General features: G+C 44.7%; 1 protein-coding gene across 6 annotated transcripts in view; it reads left to right on the forward strand.

The window, feature by feature from the left end:
* Positions 1-24,775, forward strand: part of LOC115309148 (zinc finger protein OZF) — a 40,604-nt gene that overhangs the window by 7,584 nt on the left and 8,245 nt on the right. The window contains exons 1-2 of one of the 6 annotated variants that reach the window (XM_029967325.3): positions 8,301-8,401; positions 10,939-11,042. The exons of 4 other annotated variants lie outside the window; for them this stretch is intronic. In XM_029967325.3, the coding sequence (XP_029823185.1) occupies positions 11,015-11,042 (28 nt within the window). In that variant the 5' untranslated portion in view covers positions 8,301-8,401; positions 10,939-11,014. Of the gene's footprint in view, positions 1-8,300; positions 8,402-10,938; positions 11,043-24,775 lie in introns of those variants that run through there. One more of the 6 variants, XM_040217719.1, reaches the window with a different exon arrangement.

The raw sequence follows: 24,775 nt of genomic DNA on the forward strand, positions 1-24,775 counted from the left end.
AGGCTGTGCTCTAGTCTTTGACGTCCCGGAGAACTTTTGGTTTAAAAAAAAGAATGAATTAAAAAGTGCACCAACAACGCTGCTTGAAATGTCGATATGTTTAAGTACCAGTTCTTCAGGTGAACGCCAATAAAATAAGGAAGCAGGAGATCTGTTAAAAGGTTTTTTTTATATTATAAACCAACTTGCCTCCTCCAAGACGTTACATTATACAGCCAAAAGGCCCTCGTTATATCTCCATCTTTGTTGTCCATGTAACATTTATACTTTCTAGCACTGGTGACATAAGCAAGCTTGAGAGGCTTGCATAGACGGAACGACCGGAAATCGCTTGGGACGCAAGCGGCAGTTTATACTTCGGGTCACTAGTTGCGTGCAGTACAGGCGAAGGCAATGCCAGCGAGGGAGAAAGGGCAAGCACTAGGAAGGCTTTGGAAGAGAGGAGAGAGAAACCTCCTCTGTTCTGTAACTTTCCTATTGCTCTGCCTTTCTTTCCTTGCACTCCATTGCCCTCCTCTCCTGTCCCACCTTTCTCTCCTCGCCTGGCATTGCCTTTGCCTGCACTGCATAGAACTAGTGACAGAATGTATAGGATGCACGCTGTAGCTGTTCGCTCAAAAACGCATGTGGGCTGCTCGACGGCTCAGAAGGAGCACTGACAAAGATAAACTTATGAGTTTGGGATTCTCACCTTCACAAAATATCACCGTTCATATTAGTTTGGAATTTTCATCTTCACAAAATATCACCATTCATCTTGTAAGACTGCTGCTGTAAAAAAATATGTCAGCAAAGCAAAGGCTGTCGTATGAGGGGATATTTCTTTTTTAGACATGTGATGAGCTCGAATTATTCTGGATCGCATTGAGCGCTGGGAATGACAGTGTGCTTAGTTTCTTCGTCTATTAAATAAGCCAGCTCGTAAGTGGTGCGGTGTGCTTTTAGTTCTAGATTTTGCATCAAGTAATTGTCTAAATTACTCCCATAAACAGATAAGATTGCGAGTTTACAAGAAGCAGAAAGCAGGAGGACGCTTCGCTATAAAATAAAACCTATTAAATGCGAAAGTAAGTCCCTGTCACTTATGAAATGAAGAATAAAAAGCATTCTATCTTGCACATGCTAATTTTTATCTTAAAAAAAAATTTAAAATGAGTTTGATTTTTTTATTTTCGCACCATGTTTCGAGTGATGTAAGCGGGAGTACCACATGGTCTCTCATGGTATTCCTCCACGGGAGTACCAGGGTGCTTCCCCATGATTGTCGATTTCTCAAGGGTTGGCATCGTCAAAGTGCAAGTGGTTGAGACGAAAGACGGTTTGCCATGGGGTGGACTTCGACTATAAGCACAAAGGGGGCACTGTCTTGTCAACTTCCGTGTACTTTTAGTGATTGAACACCACACTTCTATAGCTGCCACATGTGGCTGCAGATCGGCAAACACCACATTTTTTCCTTCTTGATTACGCGGCGGAATAGCAGCTTTTCGGGGAAAGGTGACATGTTACGTTACATGTGTGCCAAGGTTTGAATGTAAACACCTTTGACAGAAACCTGTCCGGTTTGGGGAAAGAATCCAAAATGAAGAAATCTCAAACCAAAAGGTGAGAAACGATCAGTTTCCAACGTTTCGGGGTCGACTTGACTCCTTCTTCTGGGGGTGACTAAATGGAATGGGACAGCGAGAGCTTTGACCTCTTCTACCGAGTTGGTGTTTTGTTAACGTGACGCAGGCCTTTGACATAAACAGATGGTAAGGACTTGAGGGACCTGTTAATGTTCCCCGGTGTGTTCTGAATATGCCACGACTCCAAGAACAGATGTTTTCGGATATGTGGCTCCGTGTCTATCACGTGCGCGTTCCCAAAGTCGATCCAATGATTGAGTACCTCAGAATGTCCGGCGATGGCACTACGCTCCCGATCGAAACAATGTGTGCAATTTCAATCGAAAGCGTAGCGCTGTCGCCGCAAGAAAACCTCAAGAAAACACACGGGTGTCTGACTTTAACACACAGATACTTCATGTATTTTCACCTTCCTTTTCTGCACTGGCATTTTCATAATCATGTGTTATAGTACGATACCTGCTTTGAGACATCACTCTGTATTGTCTAGGTGGTCTAGTATATATTTTTTACTCCGTGTTCTTGGACTTAACGGTTCTGTCCATGTTGCCTGGTCCTCTGCATCATAATTTTCATACCGCAGGTGTCATTTTATATCAGTCTCTGCCTTTTGCTAGTTTTTTTGTATAACACCGAAAGTAGGTCATTTCTATGCTGTCCTAAAAATCTGCAGATGACAAATTTGTAATCGGATTTGTGTTTCGCTGTTTTTCCGAAGTAAAGGTAGACAAATCAAGCTTTCACTATTTCTTTTTTTATCCATAGCAAATCTTAGTTTAGGCCAAATGTTCTTCTGGCAGGGTGTCTCTTTAAAAAGTTCCTACTTTGCCATCTTGCATCATGCTGGGATCTCGCGGTAGCAGTTTCATTGCCAGGAATTTGACTGCCAAATGGATGTGCTCAATGCAGGACATAGCGATTGGCAGTTTGTGCTGCCGATTGTTAGCCTAATTCCATCCTTCCCAAAGTTTTTGTTCAACAGAATAATCTAGATCTCCTCGCTCAAGTGGGTATGCACAATAAACATTATGAATAGCAGCAATGTCCCGGGGTATTTTCTGACCAGTCTTCCCTCAGTCCACATGTCCCAACACAGGTTCACAAACCAAAGGGCATGTGTGGAACTACTCGTGCAGTTTTTTCATGCAGAGCGTGGGAAGTATTTGGCATCGCACATAAACCTTTAATTAAAATGGCAGTCTTTGTCCATTCATGACAGTCATGTGAACTGGAGAATGATTTTATGGCAGTAATGCTCAAGTAGCAAGTCAGCCCTTACGGCAAACAATATATATATATATATATATATTTTTTTAACAGATTTAGATGAGCTCGACCATGCTTTAGCTTGTTGTCTAGGGTCCTTTGCATTGTTGCTTGAGGTGTTTTTTTTTTTACTGCTTGCAGTACATTTGTGAGCATACCTTCGTTGTGGTTCTTTGTTTCTTATTTACTTTCATTTGTCTGGAATAAAAACTTCCAAGTGATAAATGTTTGTCAAGACTTCTGTTTGTCTTTTCCTCAGAAATATATTTGGCAGTTTGAAATTCCTGTGTTATATATCTCTTTTCAGCAGTTGCAGATCTTGGTCAGCTGAAACAATTTTGGCAATAGTAGATATACTGTAGTAGCTTTTTAGAAAGTTCAGATTTTGTCATCCTGTACGATGTAGAGACATGATTGTAGCAGTTTTGTCGCCAGGGGATGTTTTGCCAAGTGGGTGTATGCAGCGCATGAGTGGAGGTTTTTGCTGCCTATTCTGGCAACAGGAAGTTTTGAATAGGGGATCACAAAGCAATGGTAGGACACGAGTGCAGCAATACTTGCCATGCCAGCGTATAAAAGGGTGTTCAATGATGTGTTTGCGTTTGCAAAACGAATGAAAGGAAAAATATAAAGAATGTCAGATATGCGCCTAAGCACTTTGTGTAGCATGTGTCATATATTCGGGAAGGTAAAACCGAACCTACCTGTTTTTCTACAAATCATTAAATGTCCTGATCAGTACGATTCAAACATGTATATGCACTTTCGTGATTTACACGTCTTCTACAAATTATTAAATGTTTGAATGTTGGAAGTCAACTCCAATGTCGAGATCAGTACGATTCAAACATGTATATGCACTTTCGTGGTTTACACCAGTTTACACGTTGCATTAAGCCTTTTGATGGTAAATCTTTCACGGCAAGCCTTTTTATGGTAAGCTCGTTCCTTGTTTGACGTTTCACGATTTCGCTCATGCTTGCTTTAATTAAGGAGTCTTTAGTGTGCAGAAGGATGTCGCCCCACTGTCTTGTAACGTGTGGGGATGTTTTCGAAGGCGATCATTAAATTGGCACACTGTTCAGTTTGTCCAAAGTGGCTTCTATTGTGTGCCGGTAGGATCCAGTACATCACACCTGCTTTAGAAGGCACAAATGTTTGAATTCCAGAGAAACGCTCATTGAAGAAAAGTTCACCCACTTTTTGGCCGGTCCGGAGACAAGCTCTCTTGGAACTACCGTAAAATACCGCGGAAGAGCCCAGTTCATTCAAGCGCCCACTGTTAACTTTTCCTAGCTTGGGTATTCTGAAAATGATATGTTAAGTGCCCCATTTGGCCGGGCAAGTGGCCATGCCTAGACAAATCCAGTTTTCAGTGAAAGTGGAGTGGGAGCTCCCCCGGTATTTTATGGTAAACGTTTTTGCAAAGTTGCGATATAGTTGGATAAATCATGCAACAGAATTTACCGGCAGCTGTCATGCAGTGGCGAGGAGAAACGTAGAAACTTCAGAAAGCTGAGCTCCGATTCGAATAAGTAGTGCATAGACCTAAAGGTAAGCTGCCTTTGTCTCCACTGTATCCGTCAGATGCGTTCGAATGTGAGAGGGGGTATCGATTTTCAAACTGGCCGCTCTACTGCAGCCCTGATGAGCCCTGGTTCCGCTTTCATGTCGACCTCTTTCTCGCCACCTTGCTCGTAATTCTCACGTAGCCGCAATAAAGACAATATAAACTTTTTTTAAATTTTCTAATTAAAAATATTTGGAATTGAACGTTTACCTTCTTGGCTAGGACACGAAAATTCAACTGGTAGACTATTCTTGAAATGGATTGCTCATAGGCTACTTAATGTATAGAATAAGTTTCACGATTTTTGGAGCAGCAATAATCAATTTACGAATGTCTAGGATCTTCGTCTGAGCGTTTGTCGTCTGCAAACGTCACCACACATCCGCCTGCTTTTCTCCTCGCCACGTGACAGCACTGCGTGTGCATACTTGCAATCAAACTCCGCATAAGGCGTCCGCCATTCAGTTGCAAACGCTTCCCATGACAACATATGTTGCCACCGCGGGACCACTTTTGACGTACGGGCAGGATGGACGCTAAACGCACCAGTTGGAGACGCGCTCCAGGCACCATGATGGTACTTTCCACTCTACGGAGCAGACGGCGCACCGGTTGAGAGGAGGGGGCATTTCCCTTTCTGCTCTTTTAATGAAACTCTTGGCCAGGAGGCACTGCAGCATCCACGAAACGCCACCTCAAGAGAAGCCTCCGCTAGTGTTCGCAAGATGCAACCATTCAATGCTGGCGTCCTAGCACCCCATTATCCACTATCCAGGGGCGTAATGTAGCGTCTCTCAGTGTTTCTCGGTGTCCCTCAGCGTCTTTTTACGGTCACGAAGAGAGCGTTGTAAAGGACACAACGCGACGCAGAATGAAGACTCGACCTAAAAATATAAGATTTTTCTCGCCAGGGATATTGCTCAAAACTTAAGAGCTAGAAGTCTATTTCCGAAGTTCAAGTTCGAAAGGTTTAGAAAGTTTTAAAAATCATTAACGTTCAAATATGAAAAACTCGGCTGTTGACACCGCTGAGGTTGGAATTTTTGTTCTAGGAGGTAGTTTTATTTTAAAACGGGCAAGTTGGCAGTCCTACGGAGTTGTGCATGGAAGAGGCTCTTTGCAGAAGCCTGACGAAAAAGGTATGAGGCTGGATGCCGAAGCCATTTGAAAGCGACGATTCTGCGCTTTAGAAGCTAGTCATTGGTGGCACGATCCACTAAGTGAAACTCCAATGCAATTTTCAGTCGACTCTACACATTCGTATTTGTGTTAAATATTTCTCGCCTTTTTTTTTTTCTTCGTTATTTGGGTCTCTGCAGGCTCTGGTGTGGGCCTTTGGCTTCTCTGCTGTACTCCTCATCTCTCCAGAGCCGAAAATGAATGAATTGAAATGGGACAAACCTGTGGGGATAAACTGGGTACAAACTTCGTCAAACTTTTGTTCAAAATTTTTTGAAGTTCGTTAATTTTTTAAACTTAGCAGGTTCGAAAATCATCGAATTTCTTAGCGTGATAAGTTTGAAAAGCATCAAATATCTTAGCGCCGAAAGTTTGAAAATCGTTGAACTTTTCTAAAATTATTTTTTTTTAAATTTATTTGGAGATACTGCGCACCCTTTCTTTGGAGCGCTTTACAACTTACATAATTCAACACATTTTCGATCCTTTTGTGCAGTAGGAATATTTGACCTGAGAAATTGTTTTCTTTTAAAGGGATACTTCAACGAAATTTGAAATATTCCCGTCGTGTTCAAAAATAGGTTGAATATGATCCACAATATCTGTAAATGACAATCGCACGTTAGTATTTTGAGCCTGATAGCTGTATTTTTCGTTATAAACGGCCCACTCTGTCAAGCGCTCGGAGAAGGCCCAGCGGAGACCACGTGACATCCAACGCAGTCGTGACATAGGTCGTCTCAGGACGAGCAAAGCTACAGCAAAGCTGACGTCGAGAGGATGGCCTAGTCGTTCCAGCCACCGAAGCGGCTGCTTTTGTACGAATTTTGAGTGACGAGTTAATCTTCTGTAATCTTGTAGGGGGACAATAGCGACTTCTGCGACACACAAAAGGCATTCTCGGGAAGAGGGGAGTTCCTCCTTCCCCTCTTTTCTCGTTGTGGCCGGAGGCGAGACAACCTCCGTCACTAGCTGTCAAGGTTCCTAGACGGGCATTACAAGCGAGGCGTTAGCGACACCCACCAGGTGCTCTTTGCTAATCGTTTAATTCGTTTTAAAACTCCTTTTCGTGACTTTGTTATCAAGATATTGGTATGTTCGATGTGATGCTGCTCCTTTGAACACACACATATAGGGTGACCACCTTCTTGTTAGCGAAATGCGGGACACGCCGGTGGGGGTCACGCCGGTGGGGGACACGCCGGTGGGGGGTGGGGGTAGGATATTTATGAACAAGCACACCATGAACCGAGGCTCTGTTAACAGCTATCCTGTTCTATTTATACACCTACAAATTGTATTGCAGCAACTAAACCAAACTAATTTTCACTCCTAGTGATATATTTTAAGTTTAAAGCACAAAAATCACCTGTAGCAGAACTGAGCGCATCATATATGGAAATAAGAATCAGTAATTCTTTTTCCAGTTATTGTTTCCTGTCAACGCTTCATTTTACAACATGGTCCTACACAAATTTTTAACTTTATGTTCTTTTTCGACCGTTGCGAGTTGTAGGCTTTTTACCTTGTTTGACTGTCTTCACTAAAACAAAACTTTACAGCAGCCCTTTCGTATTGACACAGCGATTTAAAAATAATTACAATATAGAATATTTTGCCACCAAGGGGAGAGGCACAACGGAGCATGCGCGTCGGTTCTTCTTCAAGATCGACGGTCGCTTCCCGCAATGCTTGGATAGAAAATGGTGTACCATTGTGATTCACACGATTACCAGGGACCTCCGCGCTTCCCCGTGACCCGCTGCTCGGCAGCGCCATGAGTTGCAGAGGGAATTTTACGGCTGTATGCGGGACATTTTGAAGATTTGGGAATTTCTTGCGGGACGGGAGACACGAGCCCTCAATGCGGGCAGTCCCGCGAGTCGCGGGACGGGTGGTCACCCTACACACATACCATAAAATAAGCGCCGAAATTTCGTTGTAGTATCCCTTTAACACCGGCAGGATAGCAGACCTTTCATCTAAGAGAAAAGGGAGCTAATAATAAACTTTATTTTCTCCACTACATCCTTCCCTTCCATTCTAACTGATGACTTGTAGTTTCAAGCACGAAGCAGTCCTTGAAGCTGTGACATGTTTCCATGGAGCAAAAAATAGAGAAATAGACTTCTCCCCCTCTTAATTTTTTGTCATCGGCAGAACGGGCAGAACTGTGACCCGCGCAAACCTGACGGGTTTCAAACTACTAAAATGAAAACGGAACACACCTGCCGCGGAACACATGTTTGGGACTGAAATGTAACGAAGTTAAACGTCGTTCGCTGATGAAGAAAAATAGACTAACTAGAGCACTTTCACAATGTTAATCAAGGTATACATACAATTCAATACGACTCAAATTACCAAAGTTTTCTAAGCTATTTTCCGGCGAAAAGACAAAAGACATAAAAGTAGACTGGTTGCTGTCTGCTTCAATTTCCGTCCCGGCTCTGCGCGTAAACACTAGCGCCAGTTGAACCTCTAAGTACAGTGTTCTCTAGGCGTGCTTTATAATAACTTTATGTCGTCCACTTATTCAGTCAAACGGCGTTAAATAAAACAGATAAAACTGTGTTTATCCTAAAAAAGAAAAACGGATCTATTTGCGCTGGCTAGGTGGCGCAAGTCGTCGCCCGTTTCGGAGGCTAACTGCATCCATCTATCCATCATTCATATAAGAATGCGAGTCAAAAGAAAATGGTCGGAAAAATCGGTCCGCCTTCCGAGACTTCTTGAGTTTGGTGTATTCAACAACCAGGTACTGTTATTGGCGTATTTTTCAGTCTGAAAACAAAATCCTAAGGTGACAGGGACCTTTAGAAAACCGTTACCGCTTTTCGCATACCGCTCTACTGGAGCTTTTGAAGCATGTTTTTAAACGCGCCCGTGTGATACCGTAACCGTGGGATGCTCGGTTAAAAGCGTTTTAAAGGCTCCAATAGTACGGAACACGGTAACGGTTTGCTAAAAGCCCCCAATAATGGGGTGATAGTTTTGAAGTAAACTTGAGGAGGCCCTACTCAGTGCTCACGGCTTTGTCTTAGGCGACTGCTTGTTCCATCCTCGACTTTTCACGTTTATTTTTTCTGGCTCTTATCTTAAAGGTGGTTCAACACTCTCCCAGTGTTGCTAGGCCGTAGAAACCGAGTGGGCGTTCGCGCAATGCACAGTCGTGTCAGGAATTTGCGAACGCCTCAGAAGCAAGCCATGCACTTCGTCATTGTTAGCGCGTGAGAGTGGTCCTCGTTTTTATCTGATATTCTTACAGCATTGAAGGACTGTCATCACAACTACTATATTGGTGGAAAGTGCTCAGTTGGGATGCTAACTTAAGTGGTTAATGCGGGCCAGTACCCTTTTCAACTAAAATGCGGTTAAGAATTAAAGTCGTATTCGCGCTAAGAGTGTCGCGCAGCGTATGATCAATCAGCACGGATCAAAGTGCTGGTGGATTGGTTCATGATACAACTGGAAACGGCGCACCAGTAACAGACAAGAAAGGTGGACAAGCGCTGAACTTCCAACTGATTATTTATTGAAAGGAAAGACGTCCAACCAATTATCCACATAACTACCCCGTCGACACATGCTCCAGAAAGGGTACCTCATTCTTATGTAAACAAACCTAAGTTTGACTAACGCACCTTGCACCTTCCTTTTTTACCAGCAGTTCCCTCGCAGTTTTATCAACCCTTTTTCCTAGGGTCATGATAAAACTTTGACTTCTGCATGCAAATCGCACAGTGTAAAAGTAGGTGCCCTTCTGCAGTTGATCTGAGTGACAACAGCTTTCGCAAAGACGACTGGTACATCGCACTGCCCCGCTATCTTTCTCATATGAGTAAAGCTATACGCACCCCGGAGTGCGCTTCGGACGGAAATGGCTATACACACTCCGCTTTTCTCGTATAAAAAAAGTGGACACAACGAGATTCCTAAGCGGTGGCATGGCATAGGGGTTAGGATGTCCGTTTCATACGCAAGTGGTCGCGGGTTCAATTCGCGGTGGGACAACTTTTTTTTTTTTTTTTTTTTTTTCTCAAACATTTTGTTTTGTTGAGGCATTTGGCGATATTTACGATATTTCCTTTTTTGCGATGAACAGTAAAAAAAAAAAAAAAAAAAAATCGAATGTTGTCGAGAAACTTTGCAGAACTAAATGGTAGCGGACTCCCTTTCCGGAGGTGCGATCGGGGACAGCGGGGCTTGGATTGCCGGCTGGACGCCGCGAAGCGGCGTGTACTGGTGACGCTTTGTAATTAGCAGCCGATACTGTCGCCGCGAAGCGGCGTGAACGCAGGCAGGGGGCTGTGTTAACGAGCGCCCCAGTGATTCACGCGCCGTTCGAAAAGGGTGGCCCGAGCGGCATGATCTCTCGGAGGGGTGCGTATAGCCATTTCCGCGCGAAGCGCACTCCGGAGTGCGTATAGCTTTACTCTTCTCATATTATAAGAAAATGTGATCTCTTGTCTCTTCGCTGCCTACATTGTGGGTGTCCTGTCTTAATCTTTTGAAGCAGCTCTTCGGCCACACACACAAACCTGACGAAGTGCCAAATCATCCTACCTGCCGCCCCATGCTCTGTTGGAACGTATTGTGGCGAGACTTTTCTAGGGAAGCTTGTGGGCATGATGACGCAACGCCCCTCTTGGCCAGTTTGGAAATGAGCAGTGGTTCCACTCCTGCGCCAAATGTGCCATTTTGCACCAGAGGCACGTTCTATACGAAGCACGGATGTCCCGGTGATTCTCGACTCATGCTGACTGTTGTGGCTGAACTGACGTTTACATTATTGGGTAGGAGATCGAACTATGGCGGGCGCTTTATCGAGCATGTCCACATAGCCCGCTGTTTACTAACGCAGTATAACAATGAAATTGAATCTTGCCTAGGACGGTCTCGGCATGAGCGCTTTGCTCTGACCAGTGCTTTAGTTGCACGAGGAGCGGCCTTTGAATCGTCATCTTCGATTTCTTGGATCAACAACAAACAAGACTTAATTTTGTCCCAACAGCTCAAGAGCACTGCTAGAGGCGTGACTGTTCAATCTCCTCCCCAGTACTAACAGTGCGGCAAAAGTGAAATCCACCTCTAAGCTTTTATAAGTCAGATGGCGCAGGCTACCCTCATTACTAGGGGCACAGGTATTGCTTTTCATTGTTCCTTCATCTTTATAAACTTTTAAATGTGTCTCTAACATGTCATTCTTATTGCTGTCTTGTTAGCTTGACGCACTTATGGCTTTGCTGGCCTTGCTTTTTAAATAGTGCTGTTGCTCTTTGTGTTTGATCCCAGGCATCTCAAGTGGTCTCCTGCTTCCTTTGTCGTCCTGTGAGCCGTCGTACGAACCTGACCCAAGAGAGTAGTTTCTATGGAACCGATTCTGTCTTCAAGTTGCGGTAAGTCGTTTTTTTATTTTCAACTTGTTCGCTGAACAGAGGACAGGGCACTCCCCGGAATGCAGAGGGTCTTCCCATCTGTGTTCTGGAAAATGGGCAAAATAGAGTCAGTTACGAAGACAGCGAAGAAAGCAGAAAAAGGAACATATCAAGCCAGATCGGAAAACATAGGATTAAAAAAAGGGAACATTTCTGACAATTCAAAAAAGGGAGTTCATTGTTATCAAAGGCAAGAAAAACTACATTAAGAAGTAGGACTTCTAGTTCGACTCCAGATATAACGAGAGCAGGACAAATGCATACAAGATGGGGACAGGCGAGGGAGATGGCTGACGCAAGTATGGAAAATCCAATAAATACATGGACGGAGGCATCCTTTTTTCTTCCATTGGGATTTGAAAAAGGGGGGGGGGGTGAGAGAGAAGATCATTGACCAAAGTATTTTAAAAAGTTGAAGTGGACAACAATGAAGGAATGGCAGGCAGGAGTGAGTGATTTAAGGATAAAGGGGGAGGGGGTGTTATAATATGGTAATATGGTAGTTATTATGATGGTATGGTAGAGGGTGGGTGGAGCAGCATGGTGTATTGCGTTGGTCGGCCCCGTTTACATACTAGGAGGATCTGCCAAAGCTGTTCATCTAGTTCATCCACTAACGCTTCTGCAGCAATCTTTTTCATAGTTCAGACTTTTAATACAGGAGTGTAAAGGCGCTGAAGTAAGTGAATCCACCAACATTACGGCTTGACCGAATAACCGAATTGTTTGATTGTGACCTCGCTGCCAGAGAGCTAGAGCCGGCGCTGCTGACTACTGTCGTCATCGTAGTAATAGCAGGAGTATGCAGCTATGCAGCTGCAGCCTTGACTGTTGAAACACACTTTCCACGTCTGAGCGAGTGAAGAGGCAAAAGAGAGACGGAAACGAACGATCCAGAAGAAAGGAAAGCAAAAGATTGAGGCGTCTGTAAGGGATGTCGCATTCTATGTTTCACTGACAAACGTGCCAACAAACAGCGCTAGTAGTCCTGCCGGCCAGCTAGTTGCATTGGTTGCCGCCTACATGTCCTGCTTCGTCGCCGCTTGCGTCGCCTGTTTCGCCGTCGCTTCACCTCACCCCCTTCCCCCTCCCACGCCTTGCCCTTCCCCGTTCTGAACTATTCCAGAGCATTTTTTCAGGGTTACTGCAGAGGAACCTCAAATAGCTTGTTCTGCAGTGGGCGAGAGACAAGGACCGATGCATGTTCTTTTTATTCATAGTTTATTACTGGCACAAGTGCCAGGAAAATAATTAAGATGATGTACACAACATTTTTGGTGAACACAGGAGACAATCAAATGGACAACATGTGAAAAAAAAAAAGACGACATAGGACAACATGTCACAAATGAGCGAAGAAAGGAAAAACACCAGGTATATGACATGTACAGTCAAACCCACTTATAACGAACGCGATAGTTCCACAAAAAATGGTCGTTTGATCAGTACGTTATATCCGGGCTTACCTTTAAAACACATAATAAATGAAGCTGGTATTGGTAGCTTCACTCTGCCAGCTCTTTATTTAAAGAAACTGCACGATTCTAACGTGCCCCCAATTCTAACGCGCTGGCAGATTTAGCTTTCAGATAACGAAAAAGTAAATTGCTGCCGGTTCTACCGCGCAGGTAAAATATTGAACATTGACCCCACACCTCATAGAACAGATTTTATGAAACGCACGCCAACGCAAAAATAAATGCCATGCTCTAGTTCGACGATGGTTCTTCGCTGTCCACAGAGGTAATTAACGCCTGCTTTGGTCTAAAGCATTTTAAGTGCTGCGCTTCTTACGCATGTATGAGTGCGCGGCCGTCGCCTCTGGCAGGGTCGTCTTTCAAAAGACACTTCCCGAGCTCGTCGGGTTGCTGGGATTGCGAGGCCACGCAGTGCTGCTCCGTTGTTATCTTTTTCTTCTAGCGTGATACCCTTTCGTTTAGATAAAGCCTCTCAGTGGATTTTTTTTCCCTATCTTAAAACGACAGTTACGAGTCCGTAGACGCGAGAGAATGTGCATGATAATTTCCACGGCCGCGGTGGCCGTGGAAATGACCTTGAGCGTCTCCCGGCGCGCTGCGTCCAAAGTGTAACTCTTGATTTTTTTTTTCTTACGAAAGCAGATTTTGAGTGTTCGTTGTAACAGTATGATGCTTTAAAAAACAGTTGTTTTATCTGGACCAATTTTAATGGGTAGGGCCTTGAATTCATAGATTTCCTGAAAGCTGGTCGTTATAACCGATACGTCGTTATATGTGGGATCGTTATAAGTCGGGTTGACTGTACACCAGTATTGCGGAATGGGCACCCCCATTCCAATCTAATTCCATTCCGGAGAATTAGTTTCCGACAATTCCATTCCTTTCAACTCTTTAGAACGGAGAAACTGGACCCATTCCCATTTCTGGGATGACTGAACTTCACCATTCCATTCTTCTGGTTCCTAAAGGTGAAAAAATTGGCACTGACAGTCACATTGTTTTACTGAAAAAGAAAAAGCAGAATAAAGCTGTTAACATTCTCAAATGCGGAGACGACTGCAAAAGTATGCAAAAGCATCTTCAAAGCACTCATTTTCCTAAGCCGAAGGGTGGTCGCACAAAGCTCTTCGTGGCAACCTCTTGTCACTGCAGACGTCGATCGCACAATCAAGTTTAAAAGGCTTGCAAGTCCCAGCAGATGCAAAAACTTAAAACCTCCCATCTTCTTCGCAAACAGACTGTTTATGCCTTCCACAGGATTGGATCGAGGGAATGGTGCAGTCGTGTGGTGGTTCAGTCCTTGAACTCTTCGATTAAGCTGGATTGTAACATGTTGATGCCACCAGGTGGCAAAGCTCATAACTACAGTATGCTTTGCCCTGCCAAAGCTGATGATGTTATGGATGTGACTGATATCCCAAGACGCATTGTGCTTTTCGATGGTTGAGTTTGAAGCGCTTGCCAAGTCTGGTATTTAGAACAAGAGGTTTAGCCACCTGTCCAACATACAATCGTGATTGTTATTTACAGGTATTGATTTCATTCCACTTCGTTGCGAATGTTATGGTACATAACATTCGCAACAGACTCCCGTAGTAAGAATGCCCACCCAAAATGGAGATATATGACGAAAAACATTGGATGGGCTACTTTTGGGGTTAGGCAGCACAACTTCATCAGAAATTAGTATTAAATACCAGAGCACCCGCTAGAAACCGCATGACACAGGAACTTATACCACAGATCGCGGACACAGTTAGTTTGCGTTTCACGCTGCATTAAACACGTGGCAATTAGCTACCGACTCCTGTGTCACAGGAAAGGATACCGCACATTGCGGATGCTGCGGATTTGAGTTCCGTGATGCCACGAACACGCAGGTACCCGCTGCAAACTTGTTTGTCACAGGAACGGATGTTGCAGATCGCGGATGCAGCAAATTCGCATTTCACGATACAATATACACAAGGGAACAACTTTCAAATCACCGAAAGTGATATTGCATACTTAGATTGTGGACGCCGGCTACGAGCGCACTTGTCACATGTACCGGTACCGCAGATAGCGCGATCAATGTGATTTCCGTCGGACATTATGTGATGTCGACGGGCGGCCTTAAGAGGTTTTGCGGTATATTAAATTTTTTTTTTCCGGTCTCCTCGAAGCTTTTTCTTAATGGAAGAGCACAAATTTTACAAGGACAGAGGAAGGAACTGGACAGGACGAGCGCTGTTCCAGTCCAGTTCCTTCCTGTGTCCTTGTAAAATTCGTGCTGTTCCATTATGAATACATACCAACTCGCCCAGTTATCCTGTTTGCTAATCTTTTTCTGGTTCGAACTTTAAGCTTCAAAGCTCTTTTGTGTTGCTCCTTCCAGATAACCAACTGCTGTTACCTTTTCGTTGATTACAGTTTAGCAAAATGTGCTGCAGCCATGCATGCCACATCTTTTCATATTCTTCGAATCATACCAGCCTACAAGGGGAAGTGAAGGGAATTTAAAAAACGACAAGTTGATAACAGTGTTTACTTCCATAGTTTTGGCACGGAATGCAATGTTAATGGGATACTGCACCAAAATTCTAGCGAATATTTTATTGTTTAAATGTCAACCACGTTCTGGCCACACCATGGAGAAAAAAATTTTTGGCTCGAAAACGCACCAAAACATTTTTTAAAAGGAACGAACCGAATGTCGTAACATTACTATAAACTTAAAAGTGGCACTGCTCCGCGGAAATATGGCGGCAAGCTGCGTGTGCGCGAGCCATGTGGAGCTAGGCCGAAGTTAGGTCCCTATAGGCTGAACCAGATTTTCCTCCTCTCCTGCGCCTATTCATCTTCTGCATGGCGCGGGGAGGGACAACCAAAACAGCCATGTTGCAATGTGTTGATGCCACCAAGTGGAGAAGCTGAAGCTGGCATGGTTGTGAGCTTCGCCACCTGCTGGCATGAACGCATGACTGCCTAGCCGTTTCAGTTGTTTGTCCCCGCTCCTCGCTGGAGTTAAAGGGAAGATGGGGCACTTCTACATTTGAGAAAAAACGCTTGAATTGCATTCATTTGGCCTTTAGAATAGCAGATATCACAATTATATTTCAATGCGACGCGCCGGAGAGCAATAAGAGCAATTTGAAAAAAGGCCTGAAGCCCCGCCTCCCTAGCCTTGGCAAGCCAAAAGATCCGTCGATGACGTCACGGACAGCGACAGTCTTTCGCGTTTTTCTCGCGTTTTAATACACTTGCGCGGCAAATGGTTTTGCTATTCAGGTTCACGAGGTGAAAATACACTAGAATTCACTTCTAACTCATTTTTTTCAAGAAGCTCCGTAGCTTCCCTTTAAATAGGTGCGGGAAAGAAGGGAAATCGGGTTCAGCAAAGTTTGACAGGGCTCGCGTGCATGCAGCCTTCCGTCGTTATTCCACAGAGCGGCGCTGCTTTTAAAGGCATAGTGGCGTAACATGTTGTTCTCTGCTCGTTTGAGGCCTAAACGGCAACAGAGAATCAGTAACCTCTTCCAGTTAAAGTGAGTCTTACTTGGGCTGTTTTCCCGCCATTTCTTTTAATTCAATCTTTGGATAATTGAAACTGATTTTGCACGTCCCGTCGGGGTCGAATTAAGGGAAGACGGCTGTAGCATGGTAGAGGACTGGAGCAGCAGCGTGGTGCATTGCCGCGGTCCACCCGTTTGAAAACTAGGAGGAACTGCCAACAGTCAATGTTCATCTGTTGTATCCTACTCGGGCAACGAAATATATGCTTCTGGAGCAATCGTTTCATAGTTGACACTTTGACTACAGGGATGCAAAGGCACTGAAGTGTGCGGACCCACCATCACTACTTCTTGAACAAATAACTGAATCGCATGACTGCAATCTCGCTGCAAGTGAGCCGGCACTGGCAGAGCTGGCCTAGGTCGTCATCGTAATAATAGTCTTCATATTTACGGGGTATTCCCCAAAGAACCGAAGTAGCCCACAACAGAAGCACTCCAAGAGTATGGGGTTGCCAGTGGGGCGACCAGCAGGATGGGATCGAGAGGATGGTGCAGTTGTGCGATAGTTCAGGCTTTGGACACAGCAACAGATGTCCCAAGACACATTGTTGCACCTAATTGGTCAACTATAAAGCACTCACCAAAATCCCTTTAGAACAAGCCATCGGTTAAAAACACAAGCGTGTCATTATAATTTACAGGTATTGCTTCTCTTCAACTTCTTTAATAATGTTTTGTGCCTATTTTAGTCTGTTATACGGTTTCCCTCGAAGCTTTTTTTAAGGGCCGTGAACACTTCAGTGTCGCTTTTACCAGATAAGACTTTTTTTACTTTGTCATTTGCTACAGTTTAACGTAATGTGCTGGAAATATGCATGCCATTTCTAGTTATCTTCGGCAAACATGTCAGGTTTAAAAGCAGAACTCAGAGTCGAGTAGTCATGTGCCTACAAAGGCAAGGGAGGTAAATTAAAACTTAGTTTTTAGCGGTGCTTACTTTCATAATCTTGGCACTGAGTGTGATAGTAAGGAAGGGTCTCGGTCATGTGACAGTTCCCTGCAAACATACCTCGGCATTCTCACTCATGAGTGCGATCACTCACGATCACTCACGCTCACCGTCAGATTTGAGGTGATCGTGAGTGAGGCCGCGTGTCTCGAAAAATTGTGAGCGTGAGTGTGAGTGGGATCGTGAGTTATACGAATTCATGAGTGTGAGTGTGAGTGTGATCGTAAGTTATGTGAACTCATGAGTGTGAATGTGAGTGTGAGTCCTGAGAGCTCATGAGCGTGAGTTTGATTGTGAGTGTGATCGTGAGTACTGAGAACTCATGAGTGTGAGTGTGAGTGCGAGTCCTGCGAACACATGAGCGTGAGTTTGATCGTGAGTGTGATCGTGAGTTCTGAAAACCATTGAATGTGAGTTTGAGTCAAGAGAACTCATGAATTTGAGTGTGAGTTCTGAAAATTGATGAGCGTGAGTTCTGAGGACTCATGAGTGTGAGTGTGAACTTGAGTTCTAAGTGAAGTACTCATGAGCGTGAGTTTTGCAATCTCTTGAGTGTGATTGTGAGTTTCAAGGCTCATGAGCATGAGCCCGGATCAAGACGTGAGTCTTACCGCTCATTCACACTGGAAGCGGATTCGCGTTCGCAAAGCGGTTGCGAACGTGGTTGTAGTATAAAGATCCAGTACAATTACACGCGCACTTGATGTCATCGAGTGCGCGTGCAGTTGTACTGGATCTTTATACAACCGCGTTCGCAACCGCTTTGCGAACGCATATCCGCTTCCAGTGTGAATGAGCGGTTAGGGCAGATATGAGTCCGGTGGTTGCATTAGTCTGCCTGATGACGTGAGAGCTGCCGGGCCATCTTAGTGTGCGAGGAGACTCCCGCTTCGCAACAACTGTGTGGGGCTCAGGGTTGGTTTGGGTGTCGCTCGCCTGCTCCTCCGCCATGTAAGCGCGCTGGCTCCTGTGGAGGGTTGAGGAGGAAAAGGGGGGGGGGGTGCTTGCTCTTGCAGGCTCTTCCTTGCCAGCGCCCTCTGCAATGTCTCAAACCGCTGTGGAGGGCAGAGGGAGTATGGGGGAGGAGGGGGGGGGGGTCGCTTTCGTTTCTCCTCGGCGTTCGCTCTCCGCTTCTTGGCAGACGGCAAGCCGCCAACGGACTGACGGCGCCTCGAGGCGGTGCGGTAACGTCGGAGTTGGGGAAGCGCTCCAAACGGTTAGCGCTCCTCTCTCTGTGGCATAGAAAGGCTTGTGTGGATTTCGGCTCCTGTTGCCAAGTTGGTGCCGGTGCGCATAGAATTTTATGATTGCGTCAACTATACCGTTCGCACGGCTGCGACAAAAATTAAGTGACTTGCCATGATCCTCATCATCACCCCATCGAACATACATTTTTACCGTTCGCACGGCTGCGACAAAATTAAGTGACTCGCATGATCCTCATCATCACCCAATCGAACAAACAATTTTATCTTTCCGCGCACCTCACCATACTTTTCGCATATGAGTTAACACTCAAAAAGTGCAACGAAGGCGGTGTCACGATAGATCAAAGCTTCGAGTGAGATGTTTTACATTGTGCGATATCGTGCTTTTTATGTCGTTCGGGGCAAGATAGCACAAGCGCATGATATCCAGCCGGTAATGGCCAGGCGGAGCCACGAGAGTGCTGCATTCAGCTCCACAAGCGGAGGTGCCTCTGTTAATGGGGCGGCCAGTCTGCTTGTCAGGCCATGGCGAGCGGCGGCGACCCTAATTTCAGCAGTTCCTGTGTGCACGTGCGCGCCATGTCCCTGTTTATTTTATGTTTGGAGCATATTCTAGAGTTGTCATTTGAACACCAGTTTGAGTTGTCTTCACCACTTGTGGGGTCGCTCTATAATAATCGCCGCCCGATCGGTCCGAGAAGGCAGCGAATGGGTTTACTGCACTTCCCGGTTGCCCGTCTTCAAAAGCCGGCAGTCGGACCCGCCGACCATGGTTGTTGCCCGTCGTTCATAGCTCGCAGTCGGAGTCCGTGTCCAGGCCTGTGGAACGTCCTTCCCACGCCAGCGCTGCGTTGGCTAGCTGTTCTGGGCTATCACAGTCAGAGTTTCGCTGCAGAACCGCTCCTGGACCGTCATGGCCTAAGACGGTATAGCAAGGGCTCGCCATTTCCGCCAGTCCTGATCCGAACCTCGCTGGTGGAATGCTCCGGGGATCGACATGGGCCGGACCAGCCAGAACGGCCCTATCGTTCCTGCCCGGCCCCAGCCTCGTGCAGCACGCTCTTCCTCTTTCCTCAACGGCTGGCCCCCGCTCGCGCCTCGCTCGGCCGTCCTCTTCTCCCGACGCCCCCATGGCACTAGAATAAAATGTGGATAATTAGAACCGAACTCTGCATGCTAGAGAACAGCACACAAGGCTGGTGTAAAAAGGCGACAGGCAACAAAGTGCACGTGAGAAGGATATTTACGCTTCGCATGAGCTTTTTCAAAAGAAAACCTTTTGCGTCCTATTTTTTGCACGCCGTCAGATTTGTTACCAGACTCAGGATTAAATTTTGTAGCTGAAACAAACAAAACATTTTTTCTACGAAAATCTACTATTTGAAAACTTGCAGGTTCAAAAAAATTTTGGTTGCGACCGCGCGTGCCGAACGGCTCGCGCGGTCGCAACCAAATGCACGCTTAGAACTACGAGTACTGGAACGGGGCAACGGGCATCTCGTTTGAAGACCTGATCGCCTGATCCTCGATGACACAGCGAAGCCCAACAATCGGCCCGATTTTTCCCACCGTATTTCTCTATGTGGCTGTCTCAGAGACTCGTAAAACAACTTGTTTAATATGTTATTTTGCCGAGTGGTCTGCAAAACGAGTTTGTCAGACCACTTTCCAAACCTGCGCATGTATTTTCGCTCAATTCAACAATTAATGTAAAATTCACTTACTTGATGCGTCGCACACTGCAGTAATACACTTCTGTCGCCGTGTCGCTTCCCAAAATCTTGAAGGGAAGCGGTAAAGTTTGACGCTTGAGTCACCTTCGCGACTGTAGCAGTCTTTCACGCAGCAATAACGACGTTTATTTTTTGGGGAAACTCTACGAGTAGGCGAAATATCACAGGAACCCGGTGAGGTCACGGAGACGTGAAGTTGAGACTTACTTTTACGAAAAACGGTTCCAAAAAGGCTCACGTCGATCCGAAATGCCACGTTTACACGCGGTTCCTAAACGCGCCCGCCCGCAGTCCCCGTGCGACCCGGGTCGCCCGCCTGTCTCACTCAATGAATTTACTGGCTCCACGGGATGCGTAGAATTCGCCGTGTGCCCGCTTACACTGAGAAGTAGAGGACGGTGGCGCGCGGCGCCGCAACGTCGCGGCGACTGCCCTACAGCCAAGGCCGGGTTGCCGGCGTTCCGGCTGGGCGTGACTGCGAGGCGCCAATTGCCCGGGCTTCTCGGGCTTCGTGCATGACGTACGCTGTGCTCCCCTTGCCCGTTGTTTACTCGTGCTGCGTTTTTTCGTTATTATGGTTGAATGTACGGGTACCCGGGTCCATATTACATGAGCGAATGACATTTTAGCGAATAGCGACATTTGAGCGAATCGACGTTTTAGCGAATAACGGGGGCGCGCGTTAACCCATCCGCCGCGCTGCACTTACGCCGCTTCGCGGCGACAGTCTGCGGCGGCTCATTACAAAAATGTGAACCCATTTGGCCCACCCGAAAACGCCGCTTCACGGCGTCCTACTATTCGCTAAAGTGTGATTCGGTGAAACGTGGGCGTTCGCTAAAACGTCATTTGATCAAGTGAGTGCCTCCCCGGGTACTCAGAGGGTGGTAAAAATTTCTTGTAAAACAAATATAATATAGTATTTGAGAATCAACTTTTTACAATTAAATTGATTAAATTCTAGAACACTTCTTATCGCTTGAAGGCCTATGATACATATCGCGATGATTCAAGCCCGTAATGAAATTTTACAATGGTGTAGCACAGGGCAAGATTGATCAGCGGGTCGTTGAAGACTTGAAGTACGCTACTGCGTTGAATGAATACTTGTCAACCGAGCGACAGAAAACCTGTCTTGAACCGATGGCTACAGAAACGACGCGGGTTTGACAATTATGTAACATAAATTATAATATTTCTTGTGAATGTGCAACCAAATGACTAGAAAAACCGTTTGTCATAATTTCTGCCAGTTAAGAAAAAAAGAATGCCACTCAACTTCAACTTCCCGAATGTGCTGCTAATTTCCAGGAGCTAAATGCGCGAAATAATGTTAAATATGGTGTTTAAGAACACCGACCAGTTCAATTTTGATTGTGCCCGCGTAAACTGTTGTGGTCGCAAAGCTGCGACACTTCATGTCGTGCAAGCACGCACACTTAAAAGGACCATGAAGACAGGTGCACCTTCGATATTTTATTTTACAATTAGAATAGGCTTCAGGCAATCTTGTCAAAGTCATAACTAGGGATGCCACGAACCACACTAGGTTCGAATTCGAAAGGTTTCGATATTTTCAAACACCGTGGAGTTTCGCAATCAAAAAGTTCGAAGCTTCTACGGTTTCTTAAAATTCGGATTCGATTGTTTTGAATATTTCTTTACTTGTTATACGAGAAATTCGAAGATTTCCAACTTTCCTAACTTTAAATTCGAGAGATTCGAAAATTTATAACTTCTTATGATCTAAAGTTAGAAAACTTCGAACATTTCGAACTTCTTTGAATCTGAATTTCGAAAATTTGAAGATTTCGATTTTCTTTGGATCTGAATTTCGAAAAATTCGAACGTTTCAAATTTTTATAGACATAAAGTTCGATAAATTTGAAGATTTCGAATTTATTTCTGCACAAAGTTCTAAAGTTCGAAGGTTTCAATTTTCTTTTAAGGCTAAACTCGAAAAGAACTTAAAAGGTTTCGAATTTCTTTAAAGTCCAAGTGCGCAAAGTTCGAAGTCGGGTTTTCATGTTCCTCCACAATTTCAGTTTCAAATATTGTTTTCACGCCTCAGTGGTTTTCATGAAATCAGGTTTAGAAAAGTTTGGGTGTGATATTTAGACTGTGCGAAGTTGGTCAGGCAATTAAATGAGACGAGTGTCCCGGATGTACTGGAATATTTGCCAGTGCAGAGCGACGTGTGACCATAGAACAGTGATTGTGACCGCCAGCCCGGGGGGGGGGGGGAGGAGGAGGAGGAGGAGAGAGAGAGGGGGAAGGGGTAATTAACGTGCATCACGCAGTAGTGATCACATGAACGCAATGCTTAACGATACAGTCGATACTCATCCAGTATGAAACGGCCAGGGGAAGGCAGGTGATTGAGGCTCAGAAAAGCTTGAAGCGATCTGGCAAACTGCCTCCCTACCCCCTCACGCTGATAGTAATCCGATCGAACGCCGCCCGAGTGACGCTGGCATATAGTAATATTAGTTTGTACATAATGCAAAACCATGATGGAATGAACTTTGAAAGAAAAATTGTACGAAGACAGAAAAACGAGAGGAGAACGTCTCAAACTCAGCTAGCTCAGGACAACGTCGAGTTTGAGACGTTGTCCTGTCCCCTTTTTTCTGTCTTCTTACACTTTTTCTTTCAAATTTCATTTTCATTCTCAGGATTTTGCATCACGATCAACATACACCAGCTCGCCTGCACCTTGGAAATTTTTCAGTTTGTAATTGCTCTAGATCCTTATTTTCCGGGACGGAAGAAACACCGAGCAAAACGCACAGAAGCCGACACAACTCGAGGTCAAGGAGCGTTCTACCATACCAGTGACGTCAGAAAAGTAAAAACTGGGGACAAAAAAAAAAGAAAAAAGAAAGGGGGGGGATTTTGGACTGTTAAAGAAAACAATACGGGGAAAGACGGTGTGGTCGAGATTATTTTAATCTGAAATTATTTATGCATATGTATAGCTACTGTCGTCCTTCACAGCATAAAAGATCGCGTAGATGGTCGTTGTTAGAAACTCGTCACTACTCGTCACATGCTCAGTGGTTCGGAAGTTCAAAGCTATTTCTTTGTAACCTATATAACTATGCCAATAATAATAATAATAAAAAATGAAACATAAAAATAAATGCGGAAATAAAAAGCTGACGAGAAAAAAGAAACTATCAAGAATCCGCCGGAAGTGTTGTATTCTTGCAGATTCAGAGGCCCAGAACTACGAAACAAGTTTCTCCTACCAAAATGTTTACAGGCTAAGAGAAACACGTTCCAAAAACGTAAAACCCCCAAAAAAAAAAACTAAAAATGATTTTTTTTTTAATGACGTGCTGAACTTGAACAGTATTACAAACCTTCCCCCATGAGTTAATTTATTCCTGAACGTGAAAAACAATAAATACATCATTTTGTATTCTGCAGATGGCAATAATATGTACTGTCTGTAGTGTTAATTTAAATGCGAGGCGAAAACAATTACCCGAGTTTAGGGCATAATGGCCCGTAGATACATGTTTGGACATTTCTACGAAACTCATCTTGAACAGCAATATTCTTACTTAAAGACGACACTTATCTAGGCTTACATAGATAAGTCTTAAAAAGTTTAACATCTGTACCATACAGAGGTTCGGCTATAACGAGCATTCAAATATGGAACGAACGACAATTGTAAAAAACCCGTCGTCCTTGCTTGCTCCTTCGGGAATTTATTTCTTTAAAACCAAGCATGCCAGATGATTGAAATAAGCGGCATTGTCTTTCGCAAAAAATGCGGCACCGCATGTCAAAATTTGAGAAAAGAAATTACGAATGTACATCGTTCGGCTTGAATCCAAATGAAACCACCCGCCCGTCTTCCGAAGTTCGATGAACTTGAAACTTTTAACCCTAAAAGTTCGAAGTTCTTCGAACTTTTGACTTTTCAGGAATCGAAAGTTCGAAAATTTTCGAATTCTTTAGATAAATAAATTCGAAAGTTCTTTGATAGGATGGATGCTTGGGCGAGTTGGTGAACCATACTTAACGGTGACAGCGCTGGGAAAACCAACCTCACACCAGACACTCAGGAAGACAAGCACGTATGCTTGTCTTCCTGAGTGTCTGGTTTGAGATTGGTTTTCCCTGCGCTGTCACCGTTAAGTTCGAAAGTTCGAAAATGATCGAATTTCTTAGCGTAGGGAGTTCAAAAGTTCGAAAAGCTTCAACCATTTTAGTGGAAGAAATTCGAAAGTTCGAAAATCATCGATTTTTTAGTCTATCAAGTTCGAAAGTTTGACAAGCATCCAATTTCACAGCGTAATAAGTTCGAGAAGGATCGAACTTTTTAGCGTAAAAAGTTCGAAGGTTCGAAAAACATTGCGTTTCTGAACGTGTAAAGTTCGAAATTTCTGAAAGCGTCAAACTTTTTAGCTTAACAAGTTCGAAAATTTGATTTCCGTCGAATTTCTCGATATGTAAAGTTCAAAAATTTAAAATATTTCGAACCGCTGGAATAGATCATCGAACCTTCGGTTTCGAAAGGAGTTCGCGGCATCCCTAGTACTGACGCTTGTGTGCCGAACAAATCACTTAAAATAGACCCCGTTAAGCGCGATCCAAACCAACGCTTCTTTTTGCGCCTGTAGGTCGTGCGGCTGCGGAAGTGACGTATTTTCGTGACGTCGCGCCGCTTCTTCGCTCCTTCTGGGCGCGCACAAGAAAGTTGGATAATTTCAACTTCTCAACGCGCACAAAAACGCGCGGTGACGTATAGGGCG

This window comes from Ixodes scapularis, unplaced genomic scaffold (assembly GCF_016920785.2).
Source record: "Ixodes scapularis isolate PalLabHiFi unplaced genomic scaffold, ASM1692078v2 PGA_scaffold6__148_contigs__length_123643588, whole genome shotgun sequence".
NCBI lineage: Eukaryota > Metazoa > Arthropoda > Arachnida > Ixodida > Ixodidae > Ixodes > Ixodes scapularis.